This window comes from Oncorhynchus mykiss, chromosome 10 (assembly GCF_013265735.2).
Source record: "Oncorhynchus mykiss isolate Arlee chromosome 10, USDA_OmykA_1.1, whole genome shotgun sequence".
Lineage (NCBI taxonomy): Eukaryota > Metazoa > Chordata > Actinopteri > Salmoniformes > Salmonidae > Oncorhynchus > Oncorhynchus mykiss.
Window position 1 is genome coordinate 58,457,229 of NC_048574.1, and position 22,215 is coordinate 58,479,443.

The following is a 22,215-nucleotide window of genomic DNA, read 5'->3' on the forward strand; positions in this document are numbered from 1 at the left end:
CACAACAGCTGATCTGTCATTTCTCAGAGACACAGAGACAGCACTGGGACCAGCAGAACCAGAACTTTCAGCAAATAAGTTGGTTGACTTCACACATTTAGCAGCATTGTCCTCGAGATACCTTTATTGGTCTCTTTAACTTTTTCTGCACCACCTTCCCGATTTTTCTATTTTGTCAGAGTCAGAGCGGGTCTCGCACTCGTCGATGATTTGCGTTTGACTTTGAATGTGAATTTACGCCACATCAGCTCAGCCAATCAGAAATCCGGCTGGTCCATCTTGGTAGAGGGGCCAGTCACTGCCCATTGGTCAGCCAAATGCTAAATATAGATGATTATTACAAAGAAAAATGTTGCAAATGTCTTTAAAAAAAAAAAACAGGCCCGGTCATGTCCATTTTTTATATATACAGTACCAGTTAAAAGTTTGGACACACCTAATCATTCAAGGGTTTTTCTTTATTTTGACTATTTTCTACAATGTAGAATAATAGTGAATAACACATATGGAATCATGCCTGTGCCTTGTTAAAAGTTTGTGGAAAAATGTGTGGAATTTCTTTCCTTCTTAATGCGTTCGAGCCAATCAGTTGTGTTGTGACAAGGTGGGGGGTATACATAAGATAGCCCAATTTGGTAAAAGATCAGGTCCATATTATGCAGGGACAGCTCAAATAAACAAAGAGAAAAGACAATCCATCATTACTTTAAGACATGAAGGTCTGCCAATCCAGAACATTTCAAGATCTTTGAAAGTATCTTCAAGTGAAGTCGCAAAAACCATCAAGCGCTATGATGAAACTGGCTCACATGAGGACTGCCACAAGAATGGAAAACCCAGGGTTACCTCTGCTGTAGAGGATAAGTACATTAATATTACCTGCCACAGAAACTGTAGTAGCTTTTTGGACTCTTTCCCGCACTCAAGCCTGTGTGCTCTCGTACCGGTTGTGGAATAAGTGATTTTGAAAGGGTTTTCCTGCTTGGAATTGTGTACATTGGATTTAGACTATTGCTATAATTTCTAAATTCTCTGTCCTCCACGATCGAAAATAGCTGGAAATCGGTGGCAATCATTGTAGCCAATGCAATATCATTTTGGCCTTGTTTTGCTACAGACATAGACTTTGGCATAAACTGGTCCATAGAAGACTGCGTTGCTGTGGGTCGCGGAGTAGGCCTACTTGACTGAGTGCATACATGTGCGGAGATGCTGGCTCCACCACTATCACTAGTAGGCCCACTAGTTTCTCGAAGCTCCACTACAGCTAGCTTCACAGTTGGGTGCACAGTTCGCATATGCCGGTGTAGGTTGTGCGTAGAACCGGCTTTATATGAGATTTTGTTTTGGCAAATTCTACACTGTGCTCTAACATTGTTTATCTACATTATTAAAATGCATCCAAATGCTACTGCGCTTCCGACTCATTTTCCAGCTGTTGTTTTCACAGCTGTCCTTCCTCTCTCTCCTCTCTCTCACTCATAGTTTGTGACAATGAGTGATTTGGCTCGGCCCTCCCTCACGCATCTTTGGTTCATTGGTTGACACTGCGTGTCTGATTGACAGGAACAACAGGTGAGGCTGTTAGTCTGAGCAGACAGTCAGAAGGAATGTGTGTGCACTTGAGCATTTAAGCCTATATAAATATTATTTATTTATTTTTTCATTCTTTGAATTTATTAATTCTATTGATTTAAATCTTTTGATTATTCATATCTTAATTTTTGTATATTGTTATAAACAGATTTGTCTCTTCTGATATGCAAGTCGGCTCCCAACGTTCACCTACAAGAGCCGGCTCTTCGCGAATGACGCATCACTACAAGACTTCTATTTGCTCTTCTACTGAATGGAAACTACAAGTGTTATTGCTGTGCTCAATGTCATGGCATTTACAAACGTATATCCTTCTAACACCCTCAAACAGGGAAACAGATCCCAATCAAAGGTGTTATCATGCTCCACCAAGGCAGTTATTTATCTTATAACTTGTCCTTGTGGTAAAAATTATGTGAGTGGAACTAAGAGCGAATTAACTCGATATACCCAGTTGCGGCCCACTTTTTGGAAGCGGTCCACTCTATTTCGTCCCTTCGCTATATCAGCATCTAACACGTCCCCTAGGAGAGGGGGAGACCTTGACAATTTATTGTTAAAAGGAGAGGCTGCCTGGATATTTAATTTAAAGACACTTGCTCCCTTTGGTCTCAACATAGACTTTGACCTGAAGCCATTCTTGTGATTTTTCTATTGATTATAAATGTTTTGTAGGCCTATGTAGGCCTACATTGTATTTATGATCATATATCCATTCATGCTTTTTATATGTTCTATTTATATCTATATATCAACCAGTGACATCAAGCCACGCCCGGCCATGATTACAGACACCTGTGTGTCCTTCCAAATTATATAAATTAGTAACCCGCAGTGTTTGTCATTATACCCTGATGAAGACAGCTTGTCTGGTGAAACGTTGGTTATTAAATTGTTGCATCTGCGCTACTAGAGTGTGAGGCTCTCATTTTCTTTATCGGGTAGTCATGGTTACCATGAATCTGAAGATGTTCAAGTATGTAAAACGTTTGTCTGTCTGTCTGTCTGTGTGAAGCCTGTGTGTGCATGCATCTGGGGAAAGGGAAGTTCACTGCAATCTGTAACTCTATGGGTTGGATCGGGAGGGTGTAACGTTAGGCTGCAGAACGTTCAGCTGTAAATGTGTATAACCAACAAGATTGTCTGTCATGTATATTAGGGAAAATTACATTTATTTCTGTAATATTCTGAACATTTCTCCTCACTGAATACACCCTTTGACTACTAGGTATATCCAGCCTCTGTGACAGCTTTGAAAGACACGGAATGCAAACACTGGGTTTTTTAGCACATTTACCCAGCTTTAGCAAATAGACACACAAACCTACCCACACACTCAATGCAGGCTAGTTAGTATTGTTACATTTAATTACTACTTATGTTAAATTAAATATTTCAATTATTTTATTTCCATTAAACTATGATCATTATAAGGGTAATGATATAAAGTATACAACAACAACTTAGTCTACATGTCTGATATGCTGGTACAGTGTTCTGCATTTGGTTGTAGTTTGTTTTATACGAGTGATGAATGAAAAAGCACATATCTAAAAAAAATATATATAATCTATGAATGTCATTGTTGGGGCTTCTGTCTGGCTTTAACTTGCGCAGCGCAAATACTCGATAGACGACATGGAACATCACCACAGTTGTGTTTCTACTTCCTAGCACGTGCTACGAAGTGGTTATGGGAAATGTAGTTTTATATGTTAAAAATCGCTCTGCACAAAAACGCTAGATGCAACAAATACTGACGACATATCCCAGAGAAACCCGGAAAAGGGGTAAAGTGCTGTTCGATGAGGGTTTTGTTGAAAGCTACTACCACAGTAAGTCAAGTCGTATTTGTAAGGTTTTAAGCTTTGTTTTTGGTATAGCAACTTTCGAATATCAGAGTTGTCATCTACGAGCTATCACTGTCCATTCGAGGCTCTAAATGTTGTAGCTCATGCTTTCTTCTTGACTACTAACGTTAACGGTCTTGCTCTCTTGTTAAACTAACAAGGAACGATACTTACTGCTATTATTACGACCATGCTTTGAATTAGAATCATTGGGTGATAAGTAAATTCACTCTGGAGTGCGCTTTGGCCGTTCGTAAATTTAGAGCTTTATGAGATTGTCCGTGTCGGAGCAGACACTGGCCGAGGAGTAGAGTTGATCCGAGCATTCTGACCTCACAACCGCACTCAAGCTAACGTTCGCTAGCTTGTTAGCTATAGTACTTCCAGACACAAACAAGAGAACAACTCACTCTGACCATTTTACTCGCTCAAGCAGAACTGGTTAGGCAGTGTTCATGTTATCTAGAGCGTCGGTGGCTGTAACTGTGCTGCTGGCAATAACTGAGTTTTTTTTTTTTATGCCGCATTTGTAAATTCATTAGTTATTCTGCGCTCTGGCATACTCAGATGCACGGTTGTCAGGTGTAACTGATATTTGTAGTGCAATGACCACTCAAAACCCGCCCAAAAGGCGAAATGTCGCAGACAGACTTGGCAGCTCTGCTTCTAGCTCCTATGCAACTTTGTAGTATTTAGTTTACATTATTAGCCCAGAATGTTTTTTGTGTTATTACATACAGCTGGAAATACATTTTGGAAATCAGTGCGGCGATAACTCAACAGCATTATGACCAGGAATACAACTTTCCCAAATTGGATCCTTTGTTCGTACCCCCCAGGAAAATTGAACTTATCCCAGAGGCTACCCCAAGACGCTGCAAGTGGAGAAGAGGTATTTGGAGTGGACTTGAAGCCTGACTCAGGAGGCATGCACACAGTCCACTGATTCTGAGTATATTACTGTCTAATGTTCAGTCTCTGGATAATAAAGTAGACAAGCTCAGGGCGAGGATCTCCTTCCAGAGAGGCATCAGGGACTGTAATATACTTTGTTTCACGGAATCATGGCTCTCTTGGGATATACTGTCCCGTCCATACATCCAGCTGGGTTCTCAGTACAGTACGCAGACAGGAATAAAGAACTATCAGAGAAGAAGGGCGGGGGTGTATATTTCATGAATAACTACCCATGGTGTGATAACATACAGAAACCCAAGTCCTTTTGTTCACCCGACCTAGAGTACATCACAATCAAATGGCGACCATATACCTCCCAAGAGAATTCTCTTTGATTATAGTCACAGCTGTGTATATTCCCCCTCAAGCTGATACCACAACGACCCTCAAGGAACTACACTGGACATTATGCAAACTGGAAGCCATGTATCCTGAGGCTGCATTAATTGTAACTGGGGATTTTAACAAACCAAATTTGAGGGAAATGCTACCAAAGTTCTATCAACACATTGATTGTAGTACTCGCTCTGGTAAAACACTCGATCACCGTGGATGCCGGCGCCTTGCTCCTGGACAAGTTAAACACCTTCTACACCGCTTTGAGAATAACCGTGCCATCGACACGGCCTGCTCTCGTTCTTATGAGGTTAGACATTTAAGCGTGTTAACCCTCCCAAGGCTGCTGGCCAGGATGGCAACCCTAGCCATGTCCTCAGAGCATGCTCACACCAGCTGGCTGGAGTATTAAGGGACATATTCAATCTCCCTATCTCAGGTGCTGTCCCCACTTGCTTCAAGATGTCCACCATTGTTCCTGTACACAAGAAAGCAAAGGTTACTGAACTAAATGACTATTGCCCCTTAGCATTCACTTCGGTCATCATGAAGTGCTTTGAGAGGCTAGTTAAGAATCATATCACCTCTGCCTTACCTGACACCCACTTCAATTTGCTGACCGCCCCAATAGATCCACAGACAATGCAATTGCCATCGCATTGTACACCGCCCTTTCCCATCTGGTCAAGAGGAATACCTATGTAAGAATGCTGTTCATTGAATAAAGCTCAGCCTTCAACACCATAGTACCCTCCACGCTCATTATTAACCTCGGGGGGCCTGGGTTTGAACCCTGCCCTGTGCAACTGGGTCCTGGAGTTCCTGATGGGCCGCCCCCAGGTGGTGAAGGTAGGAAACAACATCTTCACTTCGCTTATCCTCAACACAGTGACCCCACAAGGGTGTGTGCTCATATCCTTCCTGTACTCCCTGTTCTACCATGACTGTGTGGCCACGCACGCCTCCAACTCAAGCATCAAATTTGCAGATGACACTCGGTAGTAAGCCTGGTTACCAACGATGACGAGACCGCCTACAGGGAGGAGGTGAGGGCCCTGGCGGAGTGGTGACAGCAAAATAACGCCCCTATTCACATCGACGGGACCACAGTGGAGAAGGTGGAAAGCTTCAAGTTCCTCATCGTACATATCACTGACAATCTGAAATGGTCCACTCACACAGACAGTGTGGTGACAAAGGCGCAACAGCACCTGTTCAACTTCAACAGGCTGAAGAACTTCGGCTTGGCCCCTAAGGCCCTCAAACTTTTACAGATGCACAATTGAGAGCATCCTGTCTGGCTGTATCACCGCCTGGTACGGAAACTGCACCGCCTGCAACCACAGGGCTCTCCAGAGGATGGTGCAGTCTGCCCAATGCCTCACCGGGGGCACACTGCCTTCCCTCCAGGACACCTACAGCACCCGATGTCACAGGAAGGCCAAAATGATAATCAAGGACATAAACCACCCCAGCCAAGGCCTGTTCACCCTGCTAGAAGGCAAGGTCAGTACAGGTGCATCAAAGATGGGACTGAGAGACAGAAGCTGTTTTTCAATCTCAAGGCCATTAGACTGTTAAATAGCCATCACTAGCCGGCTACCACCCGGCTACTCAACCCTGCACCTTAGAGGCTGCTACCCCATATATTATAGACATGGAATCAATGGCCACTTTAATAATGGAACACTAGTCACTATAATGTTTACATACTGCTTTACTCATCTCATATGTATATATTGTATTCTATTGTTCTGTATTTGTCAATGCCAGTCTGACATTGCTCTTCCTAATATTTATATATTTCTTAATTCCATTCTTTTACTTTTAGATTTGTTTGTATTTTTGTGAATTGTTAGATACTACTGAACTGTTGGAGCTAGGAACGTAAGTATTTCTCTATACCCGCTATAACATCTGCAAAAAATGTGTATGTGACCAATAAAATTTGATTTGAAAGGCATGAAAAATAACTTTTTTGTGCTCCCAAAGTCTTTATCCAGTGCTTTGGCGCCATTTTTTTTATGCGTATCAGTTCTAGCGTGTTAATGTTTAAAAATAGGTGTCTCCATAATGACAATCTAAATGGCCTACCGACAACTGGTAAAAAGTTGTCACGACGTGCGCGCTTGCTGCTCTGTCTCCTCTCACTCAGCTGCCTGCTGCAGTGCTCTCTCACGCACAGCCCTCCCCACCACTCACTCACTCACTCAGCAACTCACTGCCTGATAGTCAGCAGCAGGTCTCAGTGAAATATCTATATATTTTAAGAGAAATGCCATTTCGGCCGCGCTGCACCTTAGAAGTAGCCCCAAAACCCACGTCCAATACATTTTCACCCACAACATAGTTTTCAAAGTTGCCCAAATATGGGAAACTGCTGACGTGGCAACCCTGCTCGAACGAGAGTGCTCTGTTTGGATTTCTTATCAGGTTTTTTTGTCTGCCATATGAGTTCTCTTATACTCACAGACATAATTCAAACAGTTTTAGAAACTTCAGAGTGTTTTCTATCCACCAGTAATAATAATAATATGCATATATTCCCATCTGGGAAAGAGTAGGAGGCAGTTTACTCTGGGAACCCCTTTCATCCAAAAGTGAAAATGCTGCCCCCTAGCCCCAACAGGTTAGAAGTAGCCCCAAAACCCGCGTCCAATACATTTTCACCTGCGACATAGTTTTCAAAGTTGCCCAAATATGGGAAAACTGCTGACGTGGCAACCCTGCTCGAACGAGAGTGCACTGATATCCGAGTAGATAGCTAGAGGGAATTTACGAACACACACAGTATTGTGTGTCTAATCCTTCTGGCTAGCTTCACATGGGGATTCATGATTTAGACCCTAAAATACCCTAATCTGATAGGCCAGGCTTTTTGACATAATATGCTTTCATTTCCATTTGACTTCATTTGGGAAAAACTCAGATATTTAGACTAGACTACCCTGAATATGTTATTGGTACATTTCCATGATAACATCATATAGGGACAAATTACCCAAACATGGCCTAGGCTATATCTTTAGTGTCTGTCTCGCTCAGTAATCATGTTGTTAATGCTGAATGACTATCTTTTCTTCCCATCTCTCAATGCAACATTTCCATGACTACAATGGTCTATCCCTAACATCAAAAGGGGACAAATGACTTTGAATGAATCGGGTGATTTCCCACCAGCATAGTGTGAAAATATTTTTTTGTATCTCAGATTGTTCTGGCAATTCTCACGTAGTAACTTCTTAGGAGGAAGGATGTTTGACATGCTTTTTAAACTAGTGTCACATTTTGGGAAATCATGATAAAACTGTCAATTTTAGGCCCTTTTTAATCCTATGCCTCCTGTAGTAAGACCCCATGACAGCGTTTCTCAAACTTGGGGCCTCAAGGGGTGCACGTTTTGGTGTTTGCCCTAACACTACACAGCTGATTCAAATGATCAAAGCTTGATGATTAGTTTATTATAGGTATTTCATTTTAATTGTATTATTATTAATCAGCTGTGATGTGCTAGGGCCAAAAACAAAACGTGCAACCCCTTGCTCTATGATCTGTGAAACCGTTGATGAGACGGACAGCATTTTGGTGTCATCATACTCCTTAGTGTTCTCTCAAATATGGATTATGTCTAGATTCTGAAATACAAATATTCAGAAATGGGTTCAACATTATAAATATGAATATCTAAAAACGACCCTAATTTGGCCTATTTTTTGACATTGTTAGATTCTAAATATCAGAGTACGAACTTGACGGACACTATGAAAGCTTAAATCAAGTTTATTCACCCCAAAGGATCTAACAGTTGAACAGACAAAAACATGGCTCCACCAATGGTGATATATACACACACACACAGTGGGGCAAAAAAGTATTTAGTCAGCCACCAATTGTGCAAGTTCTCCGACTTAAAAAGATGAGAGGCCTGCAATTTTCATCATAGGTACACTTCAACTATGACAGACAAAATGAGAAGACAAAAATCCAGAAAATCACATTGGAGGATTTTTAATGAATTTATTTGCAAATTATGGTGGAAAATAAGTATTTGGTCACCTACAAACAAGCAAGATTTCTGGCTCTCACAGACCTGTAACTTCTTCTTTAAGAGGCTCCTCTGTCCTCCACTCGTTACCTGTATTAATGGCACCTGTTTCAACTTGTTATCAGTTTAAAAGACACCTGTCCACAACCTCAAACAGTCACACTCAAAACTCCACTCTGGCCAAGACCAAAGAGCTGTCAAAGGACACAAGAAACAAAATTGTAGACCTGTGCCAGGCTGGGAAGACTGAATCTGTAATAGGTAAGCAGCTTGGTTTGAAGAAATCAACTGTGGGAGCAATTATTAGGAAATGGAAGACATACAAGACCACTGATAATCTCCCTCGATCTGGGGCTCCACACAAGATCTCACCCCGTGGGGTCAAAATGATCACAAGAACGGTGAGCAAAAATCCCAGAACCACACGGGGGGACCTGCAGAGAGCTGGGACCAAAGTAACAAAGCCTACCATCAGTAACTCACTACGCCGCCAGGGACTCAAATCCTGCAGTGCCAGATGTGTCCTCCTGCTTAAGCCAGTACATGTCCAGGCCCGTTTGAAGTTTGCTGGAGAGCATTTGGATGATCCAGAAAAAGACTGGGAGAATGTCATATGGTCAGATGAAACCAAAATATAACTTTTTGGTAAAAACTCAACTCGTCGTGTTTGGAGGACAAAGAATGCTGAGTTGCATCCAAAGAACACCATACCTACTGTGAAGAATGGGGGTGGAAACCTCATGCTTTGGGGCTGTTTTTCTGCAAAGGGACCAGGACGACTGATCCGTGTAAAGGAAAGAATGAATGGGGCCATGTATCGTGAGATTTTGAGTGAAAACCTCCTTCCATCAGCAAGGGCATTGAAGATGAAACGTGGCTGGGTCTTTCAGCATGACAATGATCCCAAACACACCGCCCGGGCAACGAAGGAGTGGCTTCCTAAGAAGCATTTCAAGGTCCTGGAGTGGCCTAGCCAGTCTCCAGATCTCAACCCCATAGAAAATCTTTGGAGGGAGTTGAAAGTCCGTGTTGCCCAGCAACAGCCCCAAAACATCACTGCTCTAGAGGAGATCTGCATGGAGGAATGGGCCAAGACTTACAGAAAACGTTTGACCTCTGTCATTGCCAACAAAGGGTACATAACAAAGTATTGAGATAAACTTTTGTTATTGACCAAATACTTATTTTCCACCTTAATTTGCAAATAACTTCATTAAAAATCCTACAATGTGATTTTCAGGATTTTTTTCATAGTTGAAGTGTACCTATGATGAAAATTACAGGCCTCATCTTTTTAAGTGGAAGAACTTGCACAATTTGGTGGCTGACTAAATACTTTTTTGACCCACTATATATGTATTGGGGTGGAATCTCCTCCTCTCTAAACATTACATATCTGTTGCTAGGCAGGAAAATAACTGTCAATAAACTGTTCCTTCTCCCATAACTTGACCTCGACCCTAGTGTGTGGTGGTTGCTCATAAATTGATCATACCTTCAGTTTTAGCAGAGAGCCCACTCTGGAAATGAGATGTACTTGTAGAGTATATTGTTCCAAACAATGTCTTCAAATTTAACAAAATCAAACAGCTAGTTTTGAAATATTACTATTAATATTTTTAATGTTGAAAAAATTGTTCACATTAATTTAATTTCAGAATCAAGACATACTCCTTATAGTATGCTCTAAAATATGGAGTATCATGACGCCAAAATGTTGTCTGTATCATGTACAGTTGACAGATCATAGGTCTTTACAGGAGCCAAGTTTACGTCTAAAAAGTGCCACTTTCATCATGATAAAAACAAGTTTGATACAAATTGCCAGGGACCTCACACTATTATCACGATACTTATGTGCCGACACTATATTACGATTCTCACAATTCTATACAGTATGTATTGCTATTCAATACTGTGATTTCTATTGCAATTAGATGTTCCAAACATATTGCTCACCATATGTCAGCTCCCGAGGGACAAGACAGCCATGAGAAAATTAGTTTTGATCAGTCAAATTGGCTCCCTTATTAAAAAGATGGAGAATAAGTTTCGAAGGTACAGCTGACTAGCTCAAAAATAATATTGTGATATTGTAAAAAATAATATAATACGATATCGTCAAAAATAATATCCCTCAATGAAACTACATTTTTATATATATTTATTTTGTTCCCGAAAATTGTCAGACCTCCTTCCTCCCAATGAAGTTTCTATGTGAGAATTGCCGGGAACAACCGGAGATATCAAAAATATTTTAGGCTACGCTGGCATGAAATTTCTCACGAGGACCATATTTTTTTTTTGTTCTAGCAGTTGGTCTTTCTCACAGTACCATAATTAAGTTGTTGATTTGTTTAAGTATATTGATGTATTGTCTCCTCGCTCTCTCTCATTCTCACACACACCTTCAGTAATCTTGGTCTAAAATCATAATTATGTCAAGTGCAGAGTTCTCTCTCTAAGTTGTTGTATCTCCTCTCTTTCCTCTCTTGATCTTTTTCTCTCTCACACACTACTTCAGTAATCAAGTTGCTAATGCTTAATGACTGTACAATCTTCTCTCTCCACTTCCCATCTCTCAATGCAACATTTCCATGATTACAGGGGCCTATCCCTAACATCAAAAGGGGACAAATGACTTAGAATGAATATTGTGATTCCACACCAGAGTAGTCTCTAAAAATATTTTTGGTAACTCCGATTGTTCTGGCAATTCTCACATAGTAACTTAATTGGAAGTAACTTCATTTGAAGTTTTGTTTCACAAACTATTTTTTGTGGAACTCATGATGAAAGTGGCCATTTTAGGCCCTTTTTTAGACATGTACATGCCTCCTGTAATACTCTATGATCTGTGAACCGTACATAATACAGACATCTTGGAGTCATTATCCTCCTTATCGTGTCAAATATCGAGTATGTCCACATTCTGAAATACCATTTTTTTTTTCACATTAATTTATTCAACGTGAAATCTCTGATCTTTTATTTCCGCTCGTGAAACAGGGGACCAACACTTTACATGTTACGGTTTTATATTTTTGTTCAGTATATAGTGTTGATCAGTCAAATCGCATCCCTTAATAAAAAGTAGCTGTCGGTCTTTCTCGCAGTAGACTACATTTAAATATTGATGTATTGTTCTCTCTCTCTCCTAAGTGAATTAAGTTGTTGATAATTAATATCAATTACCCAATATCTCCTCTCTATGTCAGCAGATTCTGAGTAGACTGAGTGTGCATGGGCAGTTAGTACAGGATGGAGGAGTTCCCAGAGAGCTTTAACCAGCTGGAACTGCTGAAGACCCACGACCACCTGATCCCCCGCGGAGCATGCAGCCTCTGGCCGGGAGACGAAGGAGAGGAAGAGGAGGAGGGGGAAAGGAGTGAAGAGTGGTGTCAGCAGAAGGAGGAGAAGCTGAAAGACCGACCGGAGGAGCTAATGCTGTGGGCGGCAGAGAATAACAGAGTGAGTGTGACATGCAAACTACACACACCTTCTCACTAGGGTTGGGAATCACCAGGGAACTCACGATACAATGTTGTCATGAGACTTAGGTGCCGATTTATATGTATTGCGATTCTGACGATTCTATATGTATTGTGATTTGATATACTGTGGTTTAATTGGGATTTGATGTTCCTAACATATTGCTCACCTATCCTGCACTGAGCACCAACCAGGCTCCAAAGTACCAGTTGGAAACTAAAAGTCATCTGAACGTGTGTATGTGTGTGCATGTGAAGAAGTGGTCGGGGGGGGTCGGGGGGGGGGGTCGATACAGTTAAATATCGGTATATTATTCTTGACGAAAAAAGGTTTTGGCAATATCGCAGTATAATTTTTGCGCTAGTTGGCTGTACCGGCACCAAAACTCCAGTATTTTTCCTTCATAGCTTCTTCTCCATCTTCTTTTTAAATAGGGAAACGATCTGTTTTCCTGATCAGGACTTGTTTTCTCATGCCTCTCTCTTGTCCCTCTGCTGCAGACATATGGCACACTGAAGCAAAACGTTTTGCAACTAACTTTTTTCAACTAAAATAAGTTCAGGTAGTCCCTCCCAGTTTTTGTCAAAACATTATTTATTTCTTTGATGTGTTGTGAATACGACCCAGCACTTTTACCTTCGCTCCCATGTCCTGGACTAACTTCCTGGCTCTTTGGTCTTGTCAAGGCATGTGTCCAAGATCAAGGGAAGGGACATGTAGACGTAAAGTCACTATAATGTAGGGTAGTTGAGTATGGATGAATTTGAAATTATTGATTTGCAATTTACCCAGAGAGACTTGTGAACGTGAAAAGCTTTTTTATTAAAAGCGTACAACAAGATTTGGTGTTGAACCGACCATCCTGGAGCTGGTCCTCCAGGGCCAAATTGTTGTGAAATTGGCGTCTCGTCAAACATCTTTCTGTTGCAAATCCGGTGCTCAAAGTTGACCTATTTTGCTTACCACAGCCTACCATGAGACGTCACTGGAAGAGTTTGATATCATGGGCCAATATTTCTAGAAATGTTTGTTCAAATCAACAGTGAATGAGCTGTGAGAGTATAATGAATGCGTCTCCGTTTAGACGTCTGATCACTGCTTAAGATTGGAACAGAACAGCACAGAAAGCCTCTGATTACTTTGTGTGTCCTTGTGTGTGGGTGAGTGTCATGATGTGTCTCACTGGTATCAAGAGTTAGGGAGATTTTAATAAATGGAAGGAAGGGGGGAAGAAAGATAATCCCCTAGAGCTCTTGTTTGTTCCCCCTGTCAAACCCGTGCAGAAATAACTTTACATCTCCATCTCTCTCTGTGGATCCAGAGGCAATAACAGGGGCCAGGGTGGGGTTTTATCTCTCTATTTTTCTGGCCTTGCTTTTAGATTCTTCATGAAATGCATCTGCCTTTCGGCTATTTCATGACATGTTGAAGAGTTCCATAAAGGTCAGTTAAAATGCAAATATTCTCTCTCTCTGCCACTTTAAGCTGCCAACGGTGAAGCGGCTGCTCTCGGTCGACCCCTTGCTTGCGCATTGCCAGGACGAGGACGGCTATACTCCGCTGCACCGTGCGGCCTACGGAGGTCACGCCGCCACGGCCTCTACCCTGTTGGCAGCGGGCACCGAAGTTAACTCCCGCACTGCCGACGGCTGGACGCCCCTACACAGTGCCTGTCGCTGGGGCCAAGTTGCCACTGCGTCCCTCCTGTTGCGCCAAGGGGCGGAGTTGAACGCCCAGACGAACGGCGGCCTCACAGCGCTCCATCTAGCTGCCTCCTACCCTGGACCGGGCTCCGCCCACACACTGGAGTTCCTCCTATCGCAGCGCCACATCAAGGCGGAGCTTCAGAGCAATAGCAGGGAGACGGCTAGTGAAATCGCACGCCGAAGTGGACCGCATCACTTCCTGTTTGAGATGGTTGAGGACTGTAACAGTGTGCGGTCTCCCCGGTGACCCCCCCCCCCCCTCCCCTTCACACACACACACGTACATCAGCTCTTCTTTCCCTCTACCCAGGGGCCTTCATGGAAGACAAGACAGTGTTCCAAGAAGTGTCTTGTGAACAGTCACGTACACCACCACATAGTCTTTCTTTGCAGTCCTGGGAGGAAACCTCAATTCTCAATATGATGACAGCTTATCTCATATATTCTCTGTATGCTTTTTGTCTTGAGTCCCAAATGGCAACATATTCTGTACATAGTGCACTACTTTTGGGTCCTGGTCAAAACTAGTGCACTGTGTAAGGGAATAGGGTGCCATTTGGGATGCAGACCCTAATAGCCGGGTACTTGGAATGGGTTGAAAATAAGTGATCCAATTAGCATCCTCAGATACTATGGGTGATTTTTAGCATGGAAACCCACATGGTCAGACTGTACTTTGGATTAGTTCATCTTGTGATTGGGTGAAGGTGATCCAATTGCTGACTTAATTATTATTTTTTTAATAATGCCCGTCATTACAGATGTAGGCTCAAATGGGTTTCAGCGGTGGTATGACTAATATTGTGAAATGAAGCAGATCAGTCTGGGTTCCAGGCTAAATTGTGTGTGCTGGAGTAATGTTTCTCATTGGTCTCTGAGCATTGGGGGTGTATTCATCTCATTTAATGAATTGATTGTTGAGTGTTGTGGCCATTTTAGATGTGTCATGATTTATTCAAATTCTATGCTAATTCTACAGCTAATTTGTTAGTCATCCAAGTGTCATCCGTGCTCGCTGTAGAAATAAAAATCAAATCAGTCTAAATCTTTAGCGACGTTTGAATGTCCCATCTCCCTTTACAAATAATGGCCGCCATTTTGATAGCGCTTACCAAACACAACCTGAGGATATTATTCAGAACCGCGTTCATTTTCAAATGTTTGTTTTGCCTCTGGGATGTCCATGGGAAGATGTCTGAAGTGTGTCTATGCCCAGCTTCAAACTCGCTTGGGATAAAGTGCCCTGCCATGTTTTTGTAACTTCTGGTTGTTTTTGATAAAAAATCACCTTGATTTTGCGCTAAAATGGGTTGTCAGACCTGTCACTATCCAGCCGTGCTACAAAGGATAGAAGTATGGTCATCAAGATGTCACTAGAGGTAAGCAGAAGGAGAGTCGATGCTCCGGCGTTGACGCTTACCCCTATGTACAGAGCTAGGATCAGCTTCCCCTTCCTCTATCCTAATTTACCCATTATTGGGGTAAATGCGAAATTGACCCAAGATCAGTGTGTAGGGGCAACTTCACCCTACTCTGAGGGTCAACTTTGAGTGTGACAGTTTTACTTCTAATTGCTAAGATACCATATTAGGCTACCCACAAAACGTTAAAGCACAACTGAATCTAATAACCAACTTCTCAGATTAAAAAGGTTAAAAACAGCCTATGTAGCATCAATATTAGCCAAACATTTGTTTGTGCCAAAATTGACTGAAGTGTAAGTAGGATCATTTTGGTCATATAAGCCAGTATATTCCAAAACAGAGTTTTGTGAGATTTGTGTAATGGAGTTCGTCATGACTTACATGAGGGTTGGGCTTGGATTACAATGTTGCCCACTTTCTCACTAACACAAGATGGTAGAATTGTCATGCCCAGAGAAACGGCTGTGCTGACTGCGCTCTATCCAATCATAGCAGCCAGAACCTAGAGACATTGGGCTTGTTCGACATTTGCAGACGACAGTGCAAGCAACTGCCGACTGATCTACAAATCATTTAGCAGCATAAATAACTACTCATTATTATTTGTAGATCAGTCACCACAATGCATCATGGATTTGATGCTCTCGAGCACGGCTATTGAGACAGCCTTGCCCATTACGCAGCGCCACAGACCTGTTTACATAAGACAACACGGCGCCAGTGTTATGTTGTTGAAAGAACATTTGGCCTCTAAGCCCTTTAATGGGGTGGCCAATTGCTGATGTTTTTGATAGTGATCACTCGAGTATGCCACATTTTTGGGCAAAATGAGAATTGAGATGATGCACTGCCACTTGTCAAAATTCCATTTGCGAGCGTCTTGTGTCCCGCCGTGACCTGTTTTGTATCATGATTCGCTATCAAACACTGTCAGACAGACACACTGGATAGTGAGAAAGTTGTAAATAAAACAAAACAGCAACGAAGCGCACACATCGCTTATCGCAAGTGACTTTATAAGCTTATTTAGCTAACGTGGCCTGGCAGCTTAATGTGCATGCTAGCTACTACTAGCTTCATTGACAAATAAACTGTATGCAAGGCACCGACTAGTTTTTCATGCACATTTTTTTACTTGAGAAGTACTGCACCAAACAGCTTAGCTAGATGAAAAATTGTGCTATTAAGACATTGGCAAAAATGTCAATTTATTACAGATTTCTTGATTTATCTTAGATTAATTCTGACTATTTGGAGGAAGTGAGTGACCGTTGTTGCTACGGTGACTCGGGAGGGACAAAACACAAACATAACACACCCACATCGAACCACACCGCCAAGACCCAAATCTTATGTATTCATAATGAGCACCAGAAAAACACACGCAGAGTCATTGTGTTCAGTCAGTCTCCCTTTAAGCAGAATGTCTTCAAAACCTTTCCACTGCTCCGTCAATGTCTGTGACGAGGCTGATTTTATTTATGCAAATGTTGTTGTTCAATCGCAAGATAATTGTTCTGTCTTTTTTTTTTTAAGTATGATAATTGTACATGCCGTGCACAAAGTAGCAAGTAAAGAAGATCTGAGTGACTTACCTGTTGTCATGGGAACTGGGAGAGTCTGCTGTTCTGCGGTACATATGTGGGCGCAGCCATGTTAAAATACTCACACTGTCCTGTTTCCTCCCACACACACACGCACACACCCAAACCTAGCCCTTGGGTATTTATGTAAAAAGGATTGTTTGTACCTACATTAGCCTTTCAAATGCCTGGGCACTAGGGGGATAGGGACTGAAAATGGATTTGGAATCGAGCAGTTGCAGTCTAACGGACCCCGGGTCATATTAATTAGGGCACACTGTACCAAAATGTTTTGCAATAGAAAACTAGTGTTTCTTGATGGACGAGTTAAGATAGTAGATCCCTATTTTTGTCAGTTTTCTTCCATTTTGGGCCTAGTGTATACAACCCTGTTGCTGTTGAAGTAAGGCTTCACAGATACACACAATGGCTATTTGACACCTGTGTGTTTCTGTGTGAGAGCAGAGAAGTTGTCCCTAGATGCTGATCTTGGGTCAGTTTAAAAAAATAAGTAATTCCCCATAAATGGTTAAGGTTAGGGTGGGGGGGGGGGGCTGATCCTAGTTCTGTACCTAAAGGATACTTCACATTGGAGCGAGAGCAGATGGACTAACAGCCCTAATACACTTCTCATGTTTGACCAAGAGATGCAACTGAAATGCTTAACAGTAGAAGCCCTGCAACTTCTTCAAGGTGCTCATTCAGAAAGCAACTGCTGAATATCCATGTTAAAACCGAAACACTTGAAAAGACGACAAATCGAGCTTGATTGTTGTTTAATGTCTGAACATTTTGCTGCTCAATGACAAGTTGTCATGCATGCTCGCTGTGGAAAAACAAATACATCTTTGTTCAAATCTCTGTTTATTCAATCGTCATAGTGCATCAACCTCGTCTGGTTCCTTCACTGACTGAGACCGATATGCTTTGACCGTGAGATGCAAGAGATCCTTCTGTTCTCAAAGGAGCAGCACATCAAAACTGGACAGATTTGTATCCCTTTTTAAAGTTCTACTCTTCTAATGTAGCAGATCCAAAACTACGCTAGTAGAAAGTTTGCCTTGTGTGCCAAATGGCACCTCTTTTCTTTTAGTGCATTACTTTTGACAAGCCATATGGTGCTCTGTGCACTAAAAGTGAATAGTGCACTAAAAAAAGTCCACTAAAAGGGAATAGGGTGCCATTTGGGGCAAACCCTTAGCCACGACATGCAAAGGAAGCAGTCAAGCTGTGTTGGTTGAAGTCATCGCAAAGGTTTCCTAAGTAAAGGATCAAAGCTTGACTAAACCACCGAGCCCATGGAAGGTTGCAGGATACTAATGGGCACTAGCTAGATCTGTTTGGCATAACTTGTATCTCGAATTCAAACATAAAAACCCTACACACACAGATTCCTAATGTCCTTGAGTGATAAAGCATCATGTAGATCCTTGACTTCAAACAGGCTGCGGGAGGCTTTGAAGAGTAATCACAGGAGGACCACTAACTGCAGTGCGGCAGCCGTAGCCCTTTCAACTCTTCAGACCCGCACTTTCATTCAGTGGGGAAAAGAAAAGTGTGTCCTTTAATGTTATATACTCCCACACCTCTCTTAAGTTAACCCCTGATCGTGGCTCCTGGCTCAGTGGCTGTCACCCAGGGCAATAGAGGAAATTGCTCTGAACCCTGTATTCTTATTTTCTCAAAGCCATCTTTCTCCTTGTGGTGTCCATGGCGACAGGTGGGATTATTGCGGAATGTCAGGGGAGCGGATGATGACACGGTTTCCCTTGAATGAAAAGACTTGGTCTGTGTGAGAATATACATGGTTTTTTTGTTGTTGCGGTAGTTCAGCTTCAATATTGCAGATTGACAGAACACACAATGTAATTGTCTGAAAATTTCCAATCCCCATTTATATTTTTTATTTATTTTAATTTCCCCCAAGCCTACCACCCCTCCCCAAACGTATTACAAATAAAAAAACATACCTTATTTACATAAGTATTCAGACCCTGAATGAGACTCGAATTTGATTTCAGATGCATCCTGTTTCCATTGATCATCCTTGATGTTTCTTCAACTTGATTGGAACTCACCCGTGGTAAATTCAATTGATTGGACATGATTTGGAAAGGCACACATCTGTCTATATAAGGTCCCACAGTTGACAGGGCATATCAGCTCAAAAACCAAGCCATGAGGTCGAAGGAATTGTCCTTAGAGCTCTGAGACAGGATTGTGTCGAGGCACAGATCTGGGGAACGGTACCAAAAACATTTCCGCAGCATTGAAGGTCCCCAAGAACACAATGGCCTTAAATGGAATAAGTTTGGAACCACCAAGACTTCCTAGAGCTGGCCGCCCGGCAAAAGCAAGTGGGGGAGAAGGGCCTTGGTCAGGGAGGTGACCAAGAACCCGATGGTCACTCTGACAGAGCTGCAGAGTTCCTCTGTGGAGATGGGAGAACCTTCCAGAAGGACGACCATCTCTGCAGCAATCCACCAATCAGGTCTTTATCGTAGAGTGGCCAGACGGAAGCCACTCCTCCGTAAAAGGCACGACAGCCCACTTGGAGTTTGCTAAAATGCACCCAAAGCGCACTCAGACCATGAGAAACAAGATTCTCTGGTCTGATGAAACCAAGATTGAACTCTTTGGCCTGAATGCCAAGCATAACATCTAGAAGAAACCCGGCACCATCCCTACAGTGAAACGTGGTGGCGGCAACAGATCACTTTGCGTGTGCTGCACAACAGTGAGTGACTCACAAGGCTCCGGTCTCGTTATTGTGTGCTTGTAAACAAACACCATGTGAACGGGGGAGTACCGGTAAGCTTCATAATGAAAAATGTCACATATCACACAAATTATGTAACGTATCACAGAAGTTGACTGCAGGTATTTACTTAAAAAGTAGCTACAAATAATCAAATGTATTAAAAAAACATCAAATTGTTGACGGTATTGAAGAATCATCCCGTGGCTATTTCCAAATACCCCGATTTATATGGTGTACTGCCCAAGCCGAGCGAGAACTTGTATTTAAACTTGTGTGTGTGTGCCCTTCCGTTGCTGTGGTTTGGATAAGGACTTTGAAGGGTGTCAAGGGACATAGGCCAGCTGACGTTACCATGGAGACAGATCTCATGAAATTAGAGTTGGGAAAGGTAGAACATGGTAGAGGACCACAATGGAACATTGATCCTATCAGTAGGCAAGTGGCTGCAGGGCAAAACACGGGACATGGGCACTCTGTGCCATACATTCAATCATACACAATAATATAGATCATAATGCATAAGATTACATGCAGACAAGGGGGACCTGATCCTAGATTCACACTCCTACTCTGAAACACTATATTATTATGGGCCCTGATATGAATCTCTGCACTTTCAGAAATGCAATCTAAAATCTGACCTGGGGTCATGTGATCTAATGAAATGGCTACCCAGGTTATTTGCATCCCCCCCCTTTTACACTGCTACTACTCTCAATGCATAGTCACTAATAATTCAACCTACCCCGCACATTGACTCTGTACTGGTACCCCCTATATATAGCCTATTGTTATTTTACTGCTGCTCTTTAATTATTTGTTACTTTTGTTTATACATTTTTTTATTTTGTGGTATTTTTTGTAAAATTGTATTGTTGGTTAAGGGCTTGTAAGTAAGCATTTCACTGTTGTATTCGGGCGCACGTGACAAATTTTATATGATACTTTTTTGTATGCGTCATTTCAGCAAGCGATGAATGCCTGCTTTTAAGACACTTACTGGGATTTAGCAGAGCGGTATGAAAGATGCACTAGTCATTGATGCCACTCTATTCACATGAATTCAAGAGCCATTCATGAAAGAACTGAGTTTCAACACAGCTTAGTGTGATGCTATTTGAAGAGGGAAGTGAACGTAAGATAGAGATAATGGTGTACATTAACTGCCCAGTTGTATACAATGGCAGTAAGTTTCTTATCAATTGCTTAAAACCTCTTATGGATCTGCAACTTTTTGCCTAAAATGACAAACCCAAATTTAACTGCCTGTAGCTCAGGCCCTGAAGCAAGGATATGCATATTCTTGGTACCATTTTTTAAAAATGTAACGTTTATTTAACAAGGCAAGTCAAATGATTATTTTCAATTTTTCTTATTTTCAATGACGGCCTAGGAACAGTGGGTTAACTACCTTGTTCAGATGCAGAACGATTTTTACCTTGTCAGCTTGGGGATTTGATCTTGCAACCTTTCGGTTACTCGTCCAATGCGCTAACCACTAGGCTACCTGAAAGGAAACACTGAAGTTTGTGGAAATGTGAAAGGAATGTAGGAAAATTTAACACATTTTATCTGGTAAAAGATAATATAGAGAAAAAAAACTTATTTTGTATTTTTTTTGTACCATCTTTGAAATGCAAAAGAGAGGCCATAATGTATTATTCTAGCCCAGGGACCATTTAGGCTTTGGCCACTAGATGGCAGCACTATGTGCAATGTTTTAGTGATTCAGTGAAATCTTGCATATCTATTCAAAATGTTGTGTCCAGACTGCCCAAATGTGCCTAATTTGTTTATTCATACATTTAAGTTCATAATTGTGCACTCTCCTCAAACAATAGCATTATATTATTTCACTCTAATAGCTACTGTAAATTGGACAGTGCCGTTAGATTAACAAGAATGTAAGCTTTCTGCCCATATCAGATATGTTTATGACCTGGGATTTGTTTTTGTTTCTTTTGTTCTTGCTAATCACAATAGCCTACGTAAGCTCAACCGTCCCGTGGAGTACGGAACAATGTAGCCAATTTTTCAGAACATTTGACTCTGGCTGCGTTTACAGAGGCAGCCCAGTTCTGATCTTTTTCATCAGATCAGCTCTTTTGCCAATAATTGGGGGAAAAAGATCAGAAATCAATCACATGCGCCAAATACAACAGGTGTAGGTAGACTTTACAGTGAAATGCTTAATTACAAGTCCTTAAAGTGTTAAGTAAAAAAATTGAAGTAATACATCATTAATTAAACAAATCATTAAACAGCAGCAGTAAAATAACAGTAGCGAGGCTATATACGGGGGGTACCGGTGCAGGGGCACCAGTTAATCGAGGTGATATGTACATGTAGGTAGAGTTAAAGTGACTATGCATAGATAGTAAACAGAGTAGCAGCAGTGTAAAAGAGGGGTCTGGGTAGCCCTTTGATTAGCTGTTCAGGAGTCTTATGGCTTGGGGGTAGAAGCT

General features: G+C 41.8%; 1 protein-coding gene across 5 annotated transcripts; it reads left to right on the forward strand.

Annotated features, from left to right (window-relative positions):
- The first annotated feature begins 1,471 nt into the window (after nucleotides 1-1,471).
- ankrd49 (ankyrin repeat domain 49) lies at nucleotides 1,472-17,000 on the forward strand. 5 transcript variants are annotated; one of them, XM_036933476.1, is made up of 4 exons: nucleotides 1,472-1,575; nucleotides 1,745-2,572; nucleotides 12,006-12,255; nucleotides 13,762-17,000. In XM_036933476.1, exons 3-4 carry the CDS (start codon nucleotides 12,046-12,048, stop codon nucleotides 14,227-14,229), a joined length of 678 nt encoding a protein of 225 aa, XP_036789371.1. In that variant the 5' UTR covers nucleotides 1,472-1,575; nucleotides 1,745-2,572; nucleotides 12,006-12,045; the 3' UTR covers nucleotides 14,230-17,000. The 5 variants fall into 5 exon arrangements, with proteins under 5 accessions (XP_036789371.1, XP_036789370.1, XP_021474885.1 ...); XM_036933477.1 differs by lacking the exons at nucleotides 1,472-1,575; nucleotides 1,745-2,572 and adding exons at nucleotides 3,411-3,431; nucleotides 4,286-4,338 and having other exon boundaries at nucleotides 12,003-12,255; XM_036933475.1 differs by lacking the exons at nucleotides 1,472-1,575; nucleotides 1,745-2,572 and adding an exon at nucleotides 3,313-3,431.
- Nucleotides 17,001-22,215: the final 5,215 nt, after the last annotated feature.

Excerpts from the sequence above, each read along its gene's own strand:
- ankrd49 (XM_036933476.1), top strand. The coding sequence starts at position 12,046 with ATGGAGGAGTTCCCAGAGAGCTTTAACCAGCTGGAACTGCTGAAGACC. Across the intron at positions 12,256-13,761 it reads GGGCGGCAGAGAATAACAGA|CTGCCAACGGTGAAGCGGCT; the intron begins GTGAGTGTGACA and ends TGCCACTTTAAG.